The sequence below is a fragment of the Condylura cristata genome, unplaced genomic scaffold (assembly GCF_000260355.1).
Source record: "Condylura cristata isolate star-nosed mole 26May11 unplaced genomic scaffold, ConCri1.0 scaffold00025, whole genome shotgun sequence".
NCBI lineage: Eukaryota > Metazoa > Chordata > Mammalia > Eulipotyphla > Talpidae > Condylura > Condylura cristata.
The window spans coordinates 24672855-24690582 of NW_004567126.1; the positions used below are offsets into that span (position 1 = coordinate 24672855).

The 17728-nt window shown below is 42.1% G+C and overlaps 1 protein-coding gene across 3 annotated transcripts in view; it reads left to right on the forward strand.

The window, feature by feature from the left end:
* The window catches only part of ALG9 (ALG9, alpha-1,2-mannosyltransferase), a 62666-nt gene that overhangs the window by 40551 nt on the left and 4387 nt on the right, over positions 1-17728 (forward strand). For all 3 annotated transcript variants that reach the window (XM_004689275.2, XM_012729768.1, XM_012729769.1), the window contains exon 14: positions 4998-5128. In XM_004689275.2, the coding sequence (XP_004689332.1) occupies positions 4998-5128 (131 nt within the window). The remainder of the gene's footprint in view (positions 1-4997; positions 5129-17728) is intronic.

The window sequence follows — 17728 nt, forward strand, 5'->3', positions numbered from 1 at the left end:
CATGCATATATACAATTTACTTATTATTTTAAGTTGTTGAAGTATGTTTGATTTTCATTGTTTCCAGTCTGGACCAACTATATATAATGCCACTTAGAAAATTCTTGAGCTTGTGTTTTGATGCATTGTTTTTGTCAGATATACATTTTCTTAAACCATTTTTGAGAATGAAACAGGAACTAATTTTGTATGGTTCTATCTGATAACTAGGGGCAGAAGTGTTGGGTCATTGGAGATGCATATATTCATTTTTAGTACATTCTCTCAATTAGATTTCTGAAGATCTTGTATCAACTTCATCTCCTGTCAACAACAACGTTAAGAGTCGTTCCACATTCTGGTCATCACTTGGTAGTGTTATTTTTTATTGTGGTTTTAATTTTCATTTCCTTTATTTCAAATGAAGTCAAACACTTTTTCATTTGTTTTTGACCAGATTTCTTCACACAAAGTACCTACTTTCAATATTTGCCCTTTTGTCTATTTGATGACTGATTAGCAGCAGTTCTTTATATGGCATAGGTGTTAATCCTTGATTGTAAAGTGTGTTGCATCTATCTTTTCCCACTCTGTGGCTCCTCTTTTCACTCTCTTAATGGTGTCTTTTGATGAACAGATACTCCTAATTTTAATGTGTTAAATTTATCCAATTTTTTTTCTAGTTGATGCTTTTGTGTATGTCTAAAGCCTTTCTTTTTTGAAAGATTTATTAATTTATACATACAAGAGCTGGGGCCAGAGGTGCAGGAGGATGAGAGGATTCACCAGAGACAGAGTGGGGAGCAGATCTACTGAAATACACTGCTGAGGAGAGCAGTGGGAGAGACAGTAGAGGTCTGCTGTGCCATGTGGGTGACCTTCCTGGTTGGGGATCAAACTTGTACTGCAGTGGCTTTAGATAGCTTCATGGTGCTGCGTTTTAACCCCTTGTGCACCAGGGATGCCCAGTGCCGAAAATCGTTTCACTATGAAGAAATTTTCTATTATATTCGAGGAACTTTATCATTTTGCTTTTCATATTCCATTCTATAATCCACTTGAAATTGATTTTTGTAGATGGAATGAGGTGGAAGTCCAGTTTCATTTAACCCCCAGGGAATATCCCTGTGTCCTAGTGCCAATTAGCACAAAGACCATCTTCTCCCCAGTGCCGTGAGGTGTCCCTGCAAGTGTCTTGGGATGCTCTGTTCTGTCTGTTTCATTTGTCTGCTGGTCTTTTCCTGTAGCCATACCTCACTGTCTTACTTGTTCTAACTTTGTATTCTATCCTCCTACCTTGTTTTTTTGTGAGAGTGCCTTGGCTATCCTTTTCCTGCATTTCCATGTATGTTTAAGCATTAGCTTGTCAAGTTTCACCAAAAAAGTACGTTGTGTGTTTTTATTGAGATTTCATTGAATCTTCAGTTTATTCAGAAAGTGAGTCTTTATAATAGTGAATCTTTAATCGAGGAATAGATGTCTCTTTCCATTTAAAAGGACCTACTGAATTCTCAAGATATTTTTGAACTGAAATTCACCATACAATGACTTTTTGCCATAGTAAAATATGCATAATATAAAATTCACCATTTTAACCATTATTCAATATATAATTCAGTGTTATTAAGTACATTTGTGACAGGGTGGCCCCCAGGATCTCCTTGTCATGTAACACATTCACTCGTGTGCACACACTTCCCACTGTCTCAGCAGAACTTCATCATCCTCATCTGAAACTCGGTGCCATTTAAACCAACACTTTATCTTTTCACGCACTGAAGTTGCTTTCCCCTTTTGTCTGTTAAAAATAATGCAGCTGTGAACACTGGGATACAATACCGGTTTTGAATCTTTGCTTTCCTTTCTTTTGGGTCTAAAATTAGAAGTAGAGTTGATGTCGAAACAGGACAGGTCTCTCTTCCTGCCCATCAGATAAGCATTCCTATCTGTAGCATTTAACAAGCTTGTCTTCTTGCAGTTTAAGAAAAAGGGAGGGCCTTCCTAAGAAGGTAACGAGGAAGTTAAGCAGGTGTTAACAAAGCAAGCTGGCGCCCACCTCAAATCTCCCTATGCATGAATCAAAAGGACGTGCTGACCCTTCCTATCTCCCCTTTGCAGATCCTACTCCCCCCTTTTTTAACTTCTTTGTATAAATACCCCAGTCTTCTGCCAAAGAGCAGGACAGTGGATACCTCGGCCTTCTGCCAAAGAGCAGGACGGTGGTTTTTCAGACACTAGTACTCTGCCCTCTTCAGTTTGTTGACAAATTAAACCACCTTCCTTCTCCTCAAACTCTCTTTCCCTTTATCTGCTGAGGGACACTGGGTTGGGCATTTGGGTCCAGAGTTGGCTGGATCCTGTGGTAATCAGAGACTTCAAAGTGTATTGCTCAGTGGCTCTTGGTGCATGCTTAATGGTGTATAACCACCATCACTAATTTCAAACAGTTTTTATTTCCCTGGTCCCCAATCCCATTAAACGGTCACTTCACCAGTCCCTAGCTGATCTGCTTTCTGTCTCAGTGGATTTCCCTACTCTGGACATTTCATGTAAGTGAAATCATACAGTGGGTGGCCTTTGTTTCTCACTTTGTTCACTTAGTTATGTTTTTAGGGCTCATCCAATCGCAGCATTTGTCCATTTTAAGATTGAATCATATTCTACTGCATGGGCATATATCATATTTTACTTAATAGATATACCATATTATGTATCAGTTGATAGACATATATCAATAAAATTCTGTAATTTGTATAGAGAACGTCCCCATGTTTTCATTTATTCTAAGTCACATAATTTTGGATCCTTGTAAATTATATTTTCTCTAATGTGAAATATGTTTTCACATTTTGTAAAAATATATATATGGCCACATAGGAACATGTGGCATTTATTTGCAGCACATACATCTAAAGTTTGGTAAATTATCTTAATTCTAAAAAATTATTGTAGATTAGTTTGGACTTTTATATACTATACCAGTCATGTTGCAGTTTCTTTCCATTTTTTCTGCCATTTGTTTCCTTCTCCTGTCTTACCTGCTAGCTACATTGGCTGATATAAAAATTATTGCAAGCAGCTTTGATTTATTCCTGACACCAAAGAAGAAGTTTTTAACCCTTCATTAACTAAGATTTGCGAGATGTGTTCATATTTCAAATGGTCTCTGCTTTTGCTGTAGCCTGCCTCTCTAAGATTCTTCTGTGTTTACTTTTTGAGAAGCCTTTACATGCACTCTGGAGAGCACTTTGCTCTTTGATTTGTTTGGTAGGGTTGAGGATAGACTTTTGAAGTCACATTAACCTGGGTTCAGATATGGTTCTGCTATTTACTAATGTGATTTTGGTTAAAAACTGAAAATTATTTTAGAGCAGGAGATGTCCTTTAATTTGATTCTGTATCCTTAGTTCAAACTTTAAGCTTAGTATACTATAGGGGTTTATGTTGAAAAAATTGAAATTATATATCTGAATCTTAGTATTCTCATTTATAAAGTAGGGATGACATTCTTTTAGAGATGTTGATGTGGTATTTAAAATGATGTTTGCATATAAAAGAAAAGTGAAAAATAATAGTTTCCTTCCTTTTGGATTTACCTTTTTTAGCTGACTACATTAGTGATGGTCTCTATCTTTGGGTTTTTATTTAGCCTCATGGAAACGAGTGTATTGTCTTTTTTTTTTTTTTAAGTTAAAACATAAAAATCAAAAAGCTTAAAAATTTCCCCTGTGACTGTCCAACTAAATTAAATATTCTGATAAAGGAGATATGAGAGGGAGAATGTAATTATAGTTTGAAATCCAACTGTTTCACCAAAGAAGTTTCCTGCAGTTTCTGCAACATGTTCCGTTGAATTGATCAACTTATGAGAAGCACGAACCAATGTGCCTTGAAATGAAATGGATTAATATTTTCTTCTGGGCACCCGGGAGTGCCTTTTATGATTCAGTTGTAAGCAACTGGTTGATGGTAGCTTTGCTAATAGTTACTGTAATATTTTCATAATCTCTAGTCCTGCATTTTGATGTCTGTTTACTGGTCTTTGCTATGGGCCCAGTTTCCTGTCTCTGTTAGTTCTATTGCAGAACTAACAGGCCATCCATGGCGTTTCTGTGCTATCTGCAGGATGTGTTGTAACCTCACATGGTTCTATCCAGAGCCAGGGCTTCCTCATTAGCCTTTGTTTTTTTCATGCCCTCTCAGTCTCTCTGGAATAAGACATGATGGAGGGGAGGGGAGCAATAGTGAGCAGAAGAAAGCAGATTTAGGAGAGGCAGGTTGTAAACTCAGGGAGGCTTCAGAAGTGTCTGTAGGGCTGCAGGGACTAAGACCCAAACTAGTGTTGTTACTGGCAACCCCCAATGAGAATGGGTTGCTTGTAACAACACTAGTTTGGGCCTTAGTCCCATTCACGTTGGGGGTTGCCTGACTGTGGTTCCACACCTGTGTGCTTGAAGGGACTTATAATAAGGTTTAACTGCAGGCACACACTAAAAGGTTCATAAAGAGTTTATTTCCGAGGGAAAGGGGAATGAATAACTCAGGGGAAGAGAGAGAGACAAGTTGGTTAATGTGTCCTACCAGTTCTGCTAATCTGGAGCCCCAATAGCACCTGAAAGCTGGCAAAAAGCCAAGAGACCAGCCACAAGCCAGGAAGCCAAGAGACCCCCAAGCCCCACATATCTCATTTTATATCCAAATAAAACAGCTGTTTAACCCCTTCCTCAGGTCCTAGCAGTCCTCCCTTTGGTGATGCTGGGATTTGTAGTTCCGATGTCTGGGGTGGAGTCCACAAAACCTGTATCTGTAGAGTTGTTCAGGACATCCTTTCCCCTAACAGTGTCAGAACTCCTAAAGCTTACAAAGCTATTTGGCTGGGTGAATGCATGTCTTTCCCACCATGGATACTGGTTTTTCTGAAACACTTTAGGGACTCATAGGGTTGCAGTTGATGTTCTTATTTACCCTGACAGCACCTTTGTGATTACTGAAGAACAGTTGACCTTTTTCCATTACAGATTGATATCAGCAAATGCCATTACTTAGTGGATTTGGACACCATGAGAGAAACACCTCGAGAGCCGAGATATTCATCCAATAAAGAAGAATGGATCAACTTGGCCTATAGACCATTCCTTGATGTGTCTCGGTATGTTGCTTTAATCCTGAGAGATGTACTAGGAATAGTAAGGATAAAAATTGGAATTGGGTGTTGAGTAACTTCTAATCCTGGACTGGTGCTAGTGGCCATATTTTTATTTGGGTCTAAATACATCTTCTGTCTACTGTTCAGTTACCTTAAAATCTAAACAAGGGTTTTCTCTGTCTCTCTCTCTCTCTCTCTCTCTCTCTTTTTTCTTAAGCTTTGTTCTTTTTTTTTTTTGAAAGACTTTTTATTTATTTTTGTGTGGAACAACTGGGGTGTAGGTCAGAGGTGCAAGAGGTAAGAGGATTCACCAGAGACAGGGTGGGGAACAGAGCAGACAAATTTACTGAAATACACCACAGAGGGGAGCAGCTGGCAAGACAGGAGAGGTCTGCTCATCATATGTGGGTCAGCTCCCTGGCTGGGGTTGGAACTCAGGCCATCTAGATGGGCCGTGGAGGTGATAGTGCTGTGACTTAACCCCTAGGCCACCAGAGAGGACCAAAGGCCCTCTTTTTCTTTTTTTAAGTATTTATTTATTTATGCATACAAGAATTGGGCTACAGCCAGAAGGGGGGGGGGGAGGTGAGAGGATTCACTAGAGACAGAGACGGGAGCAGAACAGGTGAATCTACTGAAATACACTGCTGAGAGGAGCAGCTTCGGGTCAGGAGAGGTCTGCTGTGCCATGTGGGTCAGCTCCCTGGCCTGGATTGAACTCGTGCTGCAGTGGCTGTGGATGGAGTCTTAGTGTGTGCTTTAACCTGTTGCGCCACCAGGGAAGCCCCAAAGGCCCTCTTTTTCTAGGTAGCAGAATGCAAAGTATATTCTGATATCATCCCAATAAAAGAATGTGCCAGTAAATATTTGGAGTTGATTATTTTTGCAACCAATTTCAGCTGTGTTATCTAGAGCATTCTGATAGCACTGGGAAGATTGGCTATATCTTTTGAAACACTAGAAGTTTGTGTTCCTTATTTTCAGGCCTGACACTCAGTCAGGAATGGTACAGGCCTCGCTGAGCCCGCTGGGGGCAGGTGACAGGTTGGGAGACTGCAGTGCCAGTGCCTTCCCCAGAGGTGCTAGGTGCTGAGGTCCTGTCAACATCCTGCTTCCCTAATAAGCCAGAATTTAAAGGTAGAAATAGAGCACAACTGGCTCAATTTGATAGCGAGCACGATCTATATCTAACCCTTTAGGCAGCATGAAGAAAAGACTGCTGCTGTGGTGAGGTTGCTTACCTGGGGACATGCAGTGCAGAGGAAGTGCTGTTGGAATATAGGAGGGAGGGGTTAACTCCAGACAGGGTAGGGTGGGAGGCATCTGAAGAGTCGACACAAGACCACATGTGAAGATTGCAATGGTGACAGTGTGGGAGGTGGACTGAAGGGAAACACGGAAACAAGCTGGGAGGCTCTTCTGCTCCACTGAGTGACAGATAATGAGGGAGTGATCGCAACTGCAAGTGGGGGGTAGACTCAGGAGGCACCCTGAGTCACACAGAGAAAGGTCAAGTCAAATTTTAGATGTAAAACCCACGACTTTCTCAGGCGGCCTGTTTGTTTTCCGTTGCTGCATTAGCAGTACAGTGCTGGTCTCACTGCAGATTGCTTTCTTCAGCTGAGATGGCTCCTGACCAGAAGCTTTTGCAAGTCAAGCAGAAGTTGCTGTCGAGGCCAGACCCTGAGTTTACTGCCTCGTGTGTCATTTCTTCTCTTGGCCCCTGGCTTCTTCATGCCCCATTCCCCCGCCAAAGGGCCCCTCAGCAATTACTGGGGAGTGCCTTCAGAGCGTACTTCCCTATCCTATCAGTAGTACTCAGGGCATTATTTTTATGTAGGAGAAAAAGGAACCAACTCGTTTAAGAACTGGAAAGGTATAGTTCGCCGAGGGGACCAAGTGCAGTGAAAAGAGCCTGAGGTCAGAGGCTGTGCTTCTGTTTAGTTTTGGCCTCTTGCTGGTTGTTCTCTCTGCTTCCCAAATTTCCATATCAATAAAATGGAGACAATAATATTTTATTTACATTATGGGCATGTCATAAGGAGTCAGTCAGTAGAAACAGGAAAGTGTTTTTAAATTCTAAAGCATTATATAAATGTCAGGCCTTTCAGTTAATGACTAGGCTGCCCAGGGTTCCAAAATTATACTGATTTTCTTTACATTTCTCTTCCTCAGCATTTCCAAGTATATATTGATATAACTGCAAAAGCAGCAGGATCCTATAGCCAGTTTGCCACAGCCATTTATAACTGTCAGCCCTGTGACATCTCACATTGCAGACTTTGGGCCGATTAAGTTCAGCTGTGCTGTCAGCGGCTGTGTCTGGGAGTCGGTCTGCAGAGAGGCGCATGGCAGGCTCTCGGGAGCGTGATCCTGGTGTGCCTTCAGGCCTTCCCTCTGTCTTCCTGGAGCAGTGGCTCTTGTGCCTCAGCAAATGGCCTAACCAGGAGAAATTGTGACACCATCTACACATGCTGGTCACTCATGGCTTAGACCCCAGGCCAGTCGGAGCACAGGCAGGCTTACTCTGAGTCTTTCTGAGGAAAGGAGAAGGTCTTAAAAACATAGGCTTTAGGCCCTCCCTGGTGGCTCATCAGGTTAGGAGGCAGCACTGCAAGCTAGCGCAGCTGCTTTAGTGCGAGTTTGATCCCTGCTCCAAGCTGACCCACATGGCACAGCAGACCTCCCCTGACCCTCCCACTACTCCCCTCAGTAGTGTACTTAATTGTCAATTTGCCTGTTCTGCTCCCCGCTCTGTCTCTGATAAAGCTTCTCACTGTCCCTGCACCTCTGGTTTGTACCCCAATTCTGTATGCATAAATAAAAAATAAATCTTTTTTAAAAATGTAAAAAGCAGTTTAAAAAAACAAACGTGCCTTACCACCAAGTGAACTTTTAGATTTGTTAAGAGGGTTAGTTTCTTAAATATCTAGCTCCCTAAAATTTAAATCTGTTTTCTTTATAGTTTACTCAGAGATTTCCCCCGTCTTCCATTACCCTTCTGTCCGTCTGTCCATCCAGCTGACATCCATCTAACCAGCAGACATTTATTAAACACTGCCTGGTGCTGTGTGATGGATTGTGGGTGTACAGTGATAAACAGCATACACAAGCTCCCCTTCTTCCTGGCCCTCACAATATGTTCAGCAGCTTGGACCTTAGAATCAATAGATAATTCTACTCTGTGGAATGCTTTAAAGACAAACACAGGGGATGTGTAGGAAGGAGTCAGCAGTTAGAGGGACCTGGCGTCTTCCTGCTGTGTCCTGAAGCCAGCTCAGTAGGCGTGCTTGGAAATCAAAAAATAGTTGCTACCTAGCTAGATTATTCAAAGGAATGAAAAGAATTAATGTGTCCTTACGTATAGTAACTTTTATAGTTATACATACAAAGCAACTCGAAACTAGTAGGAAGACCAAGATATCAAGCTGTGTGCTGGAACTTTCCTGAGCAGATTGGGCTATATGGACATCCTGCCTTATTGTGGCCAGAATGCAGGGTCTTGTCCAGAAAGCAGGACAGGAGCTTGGAGCACACAGATACATTTCCTTCACCCAGTCTGTGTGTCATGTTGATTCGCCCGTTGTTTACTTTTTGATTGAGACTGCTGACATTCCTTGGGGTAGCCTAGATGGATCTCAGCTGTCTGGAAAGGACGCAGTCTGTTTGAAGACATTATCAGCACAACAAAAAGTCTTATCCCAAGTGGATGTCTGTCAGTAGAGGCTCAGCTCCAGAGAGAAGCAACCTAAAGATTATCAGTACAATATTTTGATTGGTACAAATTTAGCCATTTTGATGATCTACAAGTATGTGAAAAGGTTAATTTTCTGCCAAAGTTGTTAGAAGATAAGCAAAGCTTTTTACTCTCAGACTAATGAAGAAGGACTCTCTAAACAGTGTTATCAGTTTGTTTGGAGAATGGTAGCCATTCTTTCCTTGTAGACTGCTTTATCAGAGGACTAGGGCCCCCAGGTCCCATTTGACTGAGAGAGCCTCCAGGCCTAAGACCTAATGACCACTTGTCATTCACCCCTTGCACAGCAGGTACCAAGCCCACCCCTTCCTCACCCTGAGTCTGTCAGGTCTCTAGCTGATTTTATAAAGGTTTTTAAGCCCCCCAGGCTATGTCTGGCTTCTACACAGTCTACAGTATCACCTTTTTTTTTTTCTTGCCTGTGAAATGTGAGCGGCATTAGCTACCTCTAATAGGAAGTATTATCTAAGCCCATATTAATATGTAAATTTTAAATAAGCCCATAGCCAGAGATTGATCGCTCAAAGATATTCATTCAAGAGCACCTCCCCGGCCCTATCACATTGTAAGCCCAGGACACTGGCTGCTTGTGGTTGTATTACATATTCTGAAATCCAGGAGGATTTTTCACTTCCTTTGAGGCGCAATATAGCTGCTCCTTGTGTGGAGTAGCTGGACAAGTGGGTGGATGTGACGCCTGCCCTGGATTCCCAAGGCCGTGGGGAGCAGCGCAGCCCACAGCAGCCCAGCAGTGGCTTCTCTCTCAGCGTGCTGAGGAGGTTGGGCTGGAGTGCCTGGTAGGAAATGCCTGTGCAGGATGTTGGCGTTGGCTCTGTGCAACAGGTCCTGTGACAGCTTTGGAAACCAGTCAGGAGTCAGGAGGCCCTGCCACTGCCTCATGCAGTCTCCTCCTGCCCACTCTTTCCTCCTTCGTCCCAGTTCTCTTTTGTCTTCCTTGCTTGAGTTTCACCTTTGGTTGTTGGATTGTGAGATTTTACTCTTTCCTGTTTTAGAGCATTTTAGCCTCATCTAACTGAATTTTAGGCTGGCTTGATTAATGACTTGAGGTAATTTAGAGAGATTAAGGAAGGGCAGGATTTCTCCGCCCAGCAAATTTATAAACCTGGTGAAGTGTCAGTGCAAGTGTGGCTGAGGGCAGCACCTTCAGCTGGTGTGGTAGGAAAGGGACGTTTTCTAGCTGAGGGCCTTTTCAGCAGTAAGATGGGGGCTGTGTTAGAGGCTCTGCTGTGTTCTTTAACAGGTGTCCACCACAGTGCTGTTGAGCTGAGGTTTTTTGGTTTTTGTCGTTTTACGTATTTATGACTTGATTTCTAGCCTCCCAGAAGAAAGGAATCCCAGAAGAAATGACAGCATCTGTCCCTCTGTTTTGGTCCTGTGTGGTAGTCCAGTGGGTGTCAGTTGTTGTGTCCGCAGGCCCTAACCCAAACTCAAGTAGAAATAATTATTTCTGGAAGATAAGAAGACAGTTGGAGTACTCTCTGTAAAGGACAAGTTAGTTGGAAGCTTTTATTCCAGTTATTGCTGAATAACAAACCAACCCAGAGTTAGCAATATGAAAGAACAGTTGCTTACTATTCCCTTATGGTTCTGGGGACTAACTGGGTCACTGAGGCAATTCTTAGAGTTTGGGGGCATTGACCACCAAGTGGCAGTTGGGGCTGGAGGCATCTCAGAGACATTCTCACATGTCTAGCAGTTGACACTGGCAGTTGACGAGATCACAGCCGGGGCTGTTGGCCAGAACACTTACATATGGCTTTTCCACGTGGCCTGTGCTTCTTTATAATGTGGTGGTTGGCTTCTAAGAGATGCGTTGTTCCTTGTAACCTAACCTTAGATTTCACCTAGCCTGTATTTTATACAAGAGCTGCCTCATTCTGGTCATTGAAGGCAAACCATTGACTAGGCCCCTGTTCAGGGGGAGAGGCTTAAACTTTCCTTGTTGATTCTAGAAGTGTCAAAGAATTTATGGACATGTTTTAAAACCATCACAGCTCTTTTGATGCCATTCTTCATCCAAATTGGATAATTTTTGAAATTTTTCTTTTTAAAGGTTTCTTGCAGAAGAGCCATATGGTATACCAAATAGTCCAGCAGGCTGTTTCCATCTGTAGCTTCTTACTACCCAGGTGGAAAGGGAGACTGCATCCCGTGGCGGGGTTTGGTTGCAGGCCAACAGTTTGACATGCTTCAGATGGTGTTCAGATCCGTTGGGCAGAATCAGTTCTCCCTCCTCACCAGTAATTGAAGTACTGTTGTCTTCCCTACACATCAATCACAGTGGTGCCTCCAGCGCCTTCTGCTATGCCAAGAATACTGAGGAACAGTAGGGAAGAAGAGATCAGAGTTTATGGACGTCTGTAATTCTTTATCTGCTTGTTATTCTCTTGTGCTCTCTGTTTCCTTCCTGGGTTTTCCTTTTCTCCCAGGAGCTCTCCCGAGACCCTTCATTGGCAGAGCTAGCTGCCCCAGGCTAGGTTTGGCTCCAAACATCACTGCTTTATTGATCATTTTGTTCTTCAACTACTGCATCATTGAGATATGCTGCCATTGAAAGAATAAATTTTACTCTTTTGAAGCTCAGATCGTCTGTTCTCTGTTGTCATAAAGTTAGTTTTCTCAAAAGAGACTGTACAGTCCATCTGTGCTCCAAGCCCACGTTACCGAGACCCTTAACTTGACAAGTGCATACCGTGTTCTCGGTGGCTGCCTTTAGCTAGCCGGGGCCAATGGCTGGTGTTTGTTCTGCACACTTGGGAGCTACAGCCCATCCCTTACTGGTTCTCTATAACTCCCAGCTTATTGTGGGGTCTTTGAAAATATTTATTAATCATTTGATGTATGTCACATTCTTAAAACTAGATTTATTCCAAAAAAGGCAAAAAAGGGAGAGGTAGGATTTCAGGAACACCAGATGTCCTTATTTGGTAAAGTTTCAAACTACTTTAAAGTATACTCATTTATTTGATCTTTATAAAGTTTGGCTAGAATCAAATACCTGACGTAGCCTCTAATGCTGCTTAGAATTGGTCATGTAGAGGTAGCCCAAATGAGGCCTCTCAGAGGAGGGGCAGACACACCTTCGTGAAGACTGTTAGGTGTCTCTTTTCTACAGGAATGATGAATGTAGCATATATACCTACACTTCTAAATAACTCTCAGATCAACGAAAGACTGCAAAAGTGTTTCCCTAGCAACCTTAGCTGGGACTGCAGGTTATAAAATGTCTGGTTGCCTAATGGCAACTCTTAACTCCCTCATTCTGAATGTTGGCAAAAGGTGACTGGACAGGAGGTTATGATGTATCAGGTGACTCGCTGGGGCCACGAACCAGCGAAACGATTCTCTATGGAGTTCTCCCCCGTCTTGGTGCAGCCCTGCTGCAAGTGTTGCCTCAAGAGACTGCCAAGTCATTGCACCATGTGCCTCTTTGGAGGTTGCCACCAACTAGTTGAAACTATGAATGCATTTGCTGGATGTCAGAAGTCAGTTGGACACACCTACTGAAAATTAAGTGTCATTCTGCTCACGTGGGTCATGATAAGTCAGTGGACCCTGTGGGAACTGAACCTGGAGAGACCAGTGGCTTTAGTATTTTCTTTGCCAGTGTGCATGCCCACCACATCTCACTTCTGCTGTAACACCCTGTGAATCTCAGCAGCTTCCTCTCCCCACTGCACTGTACACTCCTAGTTTGCTCTGTCTCTACCAGATTGTGGGTTTAGGATGGAATTGTTAGGTAAGAAGAGAACAAAGAGCTGCGTGTGATTTTTAGATTTCCTTTACCTTGCAGAAGATAAAAACTCTCCAGAAGGGAGGGAGGTAAACAGGATGTGAGTTTAGGGTCAGGGCAGAGTCATTTATTCACAGGGTATTTGTAGAGCACTTTCTGTGGTTTTGTTTTGAAAGCTGGAGATACCACAGTTAGACAAAGTTCTGTCCTCAAGGGTCTGACATTCTAGTGTATCGTATAGCAAGGAAATCCTGTGTCCTTTCTATTTGATAGAAAAGAGTAATAAATGTCACATCTTCATTACTTACTGGCCACTATGGTGATGTCTCTCACTCCCTTTCCCTTTGAAAGAATATTTAGAAAGTTACTTTGTCTCACACCAGCTTCTGAGCAGTATGTAAATTCTTTGATATGGGACTCTGAGATGACCAGTGCTAAGGTTAGATTTTGAGGTAACTCTGACTCTCCTCAGTACTGAAGATGGCTGTGGAAGGCCAGTGCTGTGGTGCTGAGGCTTGGCCACAGTCTGCCACTGAAATGTGAGCTGAGAGCGGGGAGGGAAGATACTAGCTTAAAAAAGAAAGAGAACTGGCACTGGGCTAGAGTACATGTTCACAGGGGATATTCTTGTTTGGATGGATGGATGGATGGATAAAAATGAAAGCGAGTCCCTGAGTACTAGGATGTTTTCTTTCTTTCTTTTTTTAAGATGTATTTATTTATGCATACAAAACTAAGGTACAGGCTAGAGGTGCAGGGGCACTGAGAGGATTCACCAGAGACAGAGTGGGGAGCAGAACAGGCAGATCGATGAAGTACACTGCTGAGGGGAGCAGCAGGTGAGACAGGAGAAGTCTGCTGCGCCATGTGGGTCACCTCCCTGGCCAGGACCAAACTCGTGCTAAAACTGTTGCAGCTAGCTTCATAGTGCTATGCTTTAACCTACTGTGCCAAGATGTTTTGCGTCAGGGAGAGCCCAAAATGTTTCCTTTTTAAAATGAAAAATTGACCCAGCATTTCCATTTGTGCCTGCTGAACTGAGGGCATCAGGGACTGGCAGCCATCTTCCATTGACGTCAGCAAGAGCAGGCTTAAGTCTCCACAGCAGAATGCTCCCTAGCCCTGATAAACAGGGCTGGTAATTGAATTAGAAAGCACTCTGAGCTGTCAGCTAATTATGCTGCTCAGGCAATTGCTTTGTCCGGGGCTGTTTCATCCTTGCATCCCTTGGGTGGCTTCCTTGTTGAGAGGGAAGTATTTCATTGTCCCTGATAAAGGCACCGGCTTTACGTCTCCTTAGTTGTGTTGCTCTGCTCCCCTGGGAGCATTTCACCTCATTAATAGACATTGTTGTGTGGGTTGTGGTACAACCCATATGTTCATTTTGTTCTAATTTTTTTCTGATCTTCTTTTCCATGTGTATGAATGTGTCCGCACACTCATTATTCCAGTGCCCAACTTTTACAAAGGCAAATAACCTTTTTGAATTCCCTTTCCCAGCAACAATACATTTAACAAATTTAAAAGACCCCAGTCATGTTCAACATGTCGATGGTAAAGAAATTAATCTAGACCAATATCTGTAATATTAGAAATGAAGAATTCAAGCCTACTTGTTCTTTTGGTTAAAAAAAAGAGGGAGAGAGAGAATCTTTCCTCCCTGCTCCGAGGTTTTGTATATTGACTGTTTCCTCATTTCATCTCCTGGAAGAAATTAGTAGCTTTATACGTTAAAAATAGACAATACTATTAAAGGAAAAATCTGCAGCAGGAAAGGAGGTTCATCTTCTAATAAGGATTTTCCAGTGCCAAGCTCTGGTAATAAATAGATTCTTCTTACCTCCTTATATTTAATCCTCACTTTGTTAGTAGTTTTGTTCAGGCTTACCTAAAAATTCATCCTTTCTTCTTAAACAGATTACCTAGAATTTGATGCCGAATTTCTGATGCTTGTGCCCTGAGGAAGCATGGCAGACTGAAGATGCTGCTTGGGTTTCTTAATGTAGCCACGTCAGGCCCATGCTTGTCCTCAGCAAAACAGTTATTCCAAACCACAAATTCAAGTGAACCCATAATTCCTCAATGGGAGCGGAAGCTCTTTCGTGTCCTTCATTGTGTTTCCGGCCCTTAACCCATTGCTTGACATGGTGCCCAGCCGCTTGTGGTTGAGCCAGCTGGAGTAAAACTCAGATCTCGTTGGTGCAAATACTCCTCCCTTAATGTCTTCATCAGTTCACTCTTCTTTCCTTCCATCACTTGTTTTTCAACACTATGTGTCAGTGTGCTTTATTGGCAAGTAAAGCAGGCCTTGCCCCTGAAGCCTGGGGTGTGGGGTGGAGAAAAAAGAGGTTAAACAGGAATTAAACAATGATAAATTGTGAAAATATAATGAACATACACAGACGTGGGAACCTAGGGTTTCCTGGGATGATTGGAAGATCGCTCAAAGGTAACTCTGCAGCTAAGCAATGAAAAACGAGATAGACTCAGTCATGAGAAAAAGAGGGTGGATGGGTGCTCCAGACAGAGAGGCAGGAAAGAATCAGTCTTGAGGAATCAAAAGGCTGGTGTGGAGGGAATATGGTGGGCAAGGAGGAAAGTGGGACACAGGGAGGTAGGGCAGGTAAGCCGGGGCCTGGGGGTTGGGCTCTGAGTAAGAATCATTCTCTAGGTGCTGCTGAGTGGACAACACTTAAAACTAAGCTGTCCTAGATTCAGCTATGGACAGGGAAGTTGTTTTTCTTGCTTGGTGTACTTTGGAATGTTGGATGGAGAAAATCAAATGATGTCTATAATAAATACTTCTTCCATACTTATGTAATCTTCATTATTTGTCCACGCTTCTGAGTGTGTGTTGTCACTTTCAATGTCTGGTTAGAGATTTAGCACTCGGTGTATGCCAAGTTCCGGTTGTGCACCATCCCTACTTTGTTTCTCCTAACTAGATTACTATTCATGTAAGAGCAAAGATTTTTCTGCCTTTAGGACCAGCACAGAAAGCGCTACATATAGGAGGCACTAATGTGTTTTAAAATTGAAGTATTGTCTACTGTTTCTTAAGAATTATTACAAGTAATTCATGTACTTTTACGTATGTTGGAAGTTTTCTCTGAGAACAAATGGGAAACAAAGTAGGCTATAAAAAGAAAGCGGAGTGTTGGAAGTAGAGTTAGAGGCCTTTGGCCTGGACAGGGACAGCATAGTTTCTGTTTTGATGCTGCTAAAATTGCCTTTCCAAGTGGCTGCACATATTTCCTCTTCCACTAGCAACATCTACTTCCTAATTCCTCGCCAGTGTTTGATACTCTGTCAGACTTTTTAACTTTTCAAATCTGATTGTTGAGAATTATATTTAGTTTTGCATTTCCCTGATTACTGTAAGATTGCCATTTACATCTCTTATCTCAGTTTCTATCTATCCTTGGTCATTTTTTCTTAGTGAGCAGTCTTATTGATTGAGGAACACTTTATATATTGTCTCTTTAATCAAATTTTATTGATTTGCTTTTGTTTATAGATTTTTGAAACTAACCCTTAGGGCCTCCCTGGGATTAAGTCTTCGCCCCATGAAGCTATAGGTAGCCACTGCAGCATGAGTTTGATCCTCAGCCAGGAAGCTGACCCACGTGTTGCAGTAGACCCCTTCTGTCTTGCCAGCTGCTCCCCTCAGCAATGTATTTCAGTGGATCTGCATGTTCTGCTCTCCATTCTGTCTCTCACTCATCTCTGTCTCACGCATCAAGAACTGGGGTACAGGCCGGAGGTGCAGGGACGTGAGAGGATTCACCAGTCAGAGTCAGTAGATTTACTAAAATGCTCCACTAGGGGGGAGCATTGGTCAAGACAGGAGAGGTCTGCTGCACCATGTGGGTCAGCTCCCAGGCCCAGGAACAAACTTGTGCTGCAATGGCTGCAGATAGCTTCATGGTGCTGTGCTTTAACCTTTTGCACCACGGGGCAGGGCCTATTTTCTAGTTATTGTATAAATAACTTACAAAAAAAGATGTAAAAGCATAGAAAAAAATTGTTTTATTTGAAATTTTAATGTCATTTGAATATCACAACCCCAATTTTTTACTCTGTATTCTCCTGGTTTTGAGCATATGAATGTGATATAGACACGCACACATGCCTGATTCCAGATTTCAGATATAAATATGTCCAATAGCATCTAGTTTATCATTACTTCTGGCTCTTGCATTTGCTTCACCAAATGCAAAACTTGATGAATTTTTTGAAAACTTTGTTGTCTCCTAAATTTGTATGAGAAGTTATCTCTTTGCTCCATAAGTCAAACATTTTCATTTTCACATTTATAAACAATGAGAATGCCCAAGCCACTGAATTTCAAAACTTTTTTCATCATCTAGGTCCTTCCAACACTTTTGTACACTAACCTGCTTTCAGTATTTGTTCACTTATGAGCTGTACCAAATCAAAGTCGGCATACGGAATTAGAAAAAAATGAAAGAATATGATCATATGCCCCATTAGCATAAGAGTATGGGCCAAGTTCTTGTTGTAAAACATTGCATATGATTAAGTCCTTCCTGTTGAATGACTAACTGGATGAAAATACCTTATTTCCTTTGTGTTCTTAGAAATACATTGTTCACTGGCCAATTCTTGGAATTTGAGAAAATCCTTGTCATATTTTTTTCATCTAAAGATGCGTAGTCTAAATTTTGCTTGCGATCAGTTTCACCATCCTCATTACAGTGTGGAGTGCTGCTATTTGTCTTTTTGTGTTCATCTTCTCAGACATCTAGTTGTGAAATGTCTTCCAGTGGCAGTTTTCTTCTCATTGCCTTTATGGACAGAAAAATATAACACTCTGAATTCTCAAGTGTTTTCAGTGAAAACTAAAAGCAGAACCCAAAGATAATGTCGCTGGCCTTTTATACCTTATTGAAAGATGAGGCAATACTTTGGACGATGAAATAAGAAAAAGGATAATGCACTTGTGTTGATTTATTTCACTTTTGCATCACCATCCTTTTCAGTGATTTAATTACTCTTTTTTCTTATTAGCCTTTTTTCTAAAGTGTAGTTGTAAATAATCCAAGATACAGAAAAATTAAGACTGCCAAGT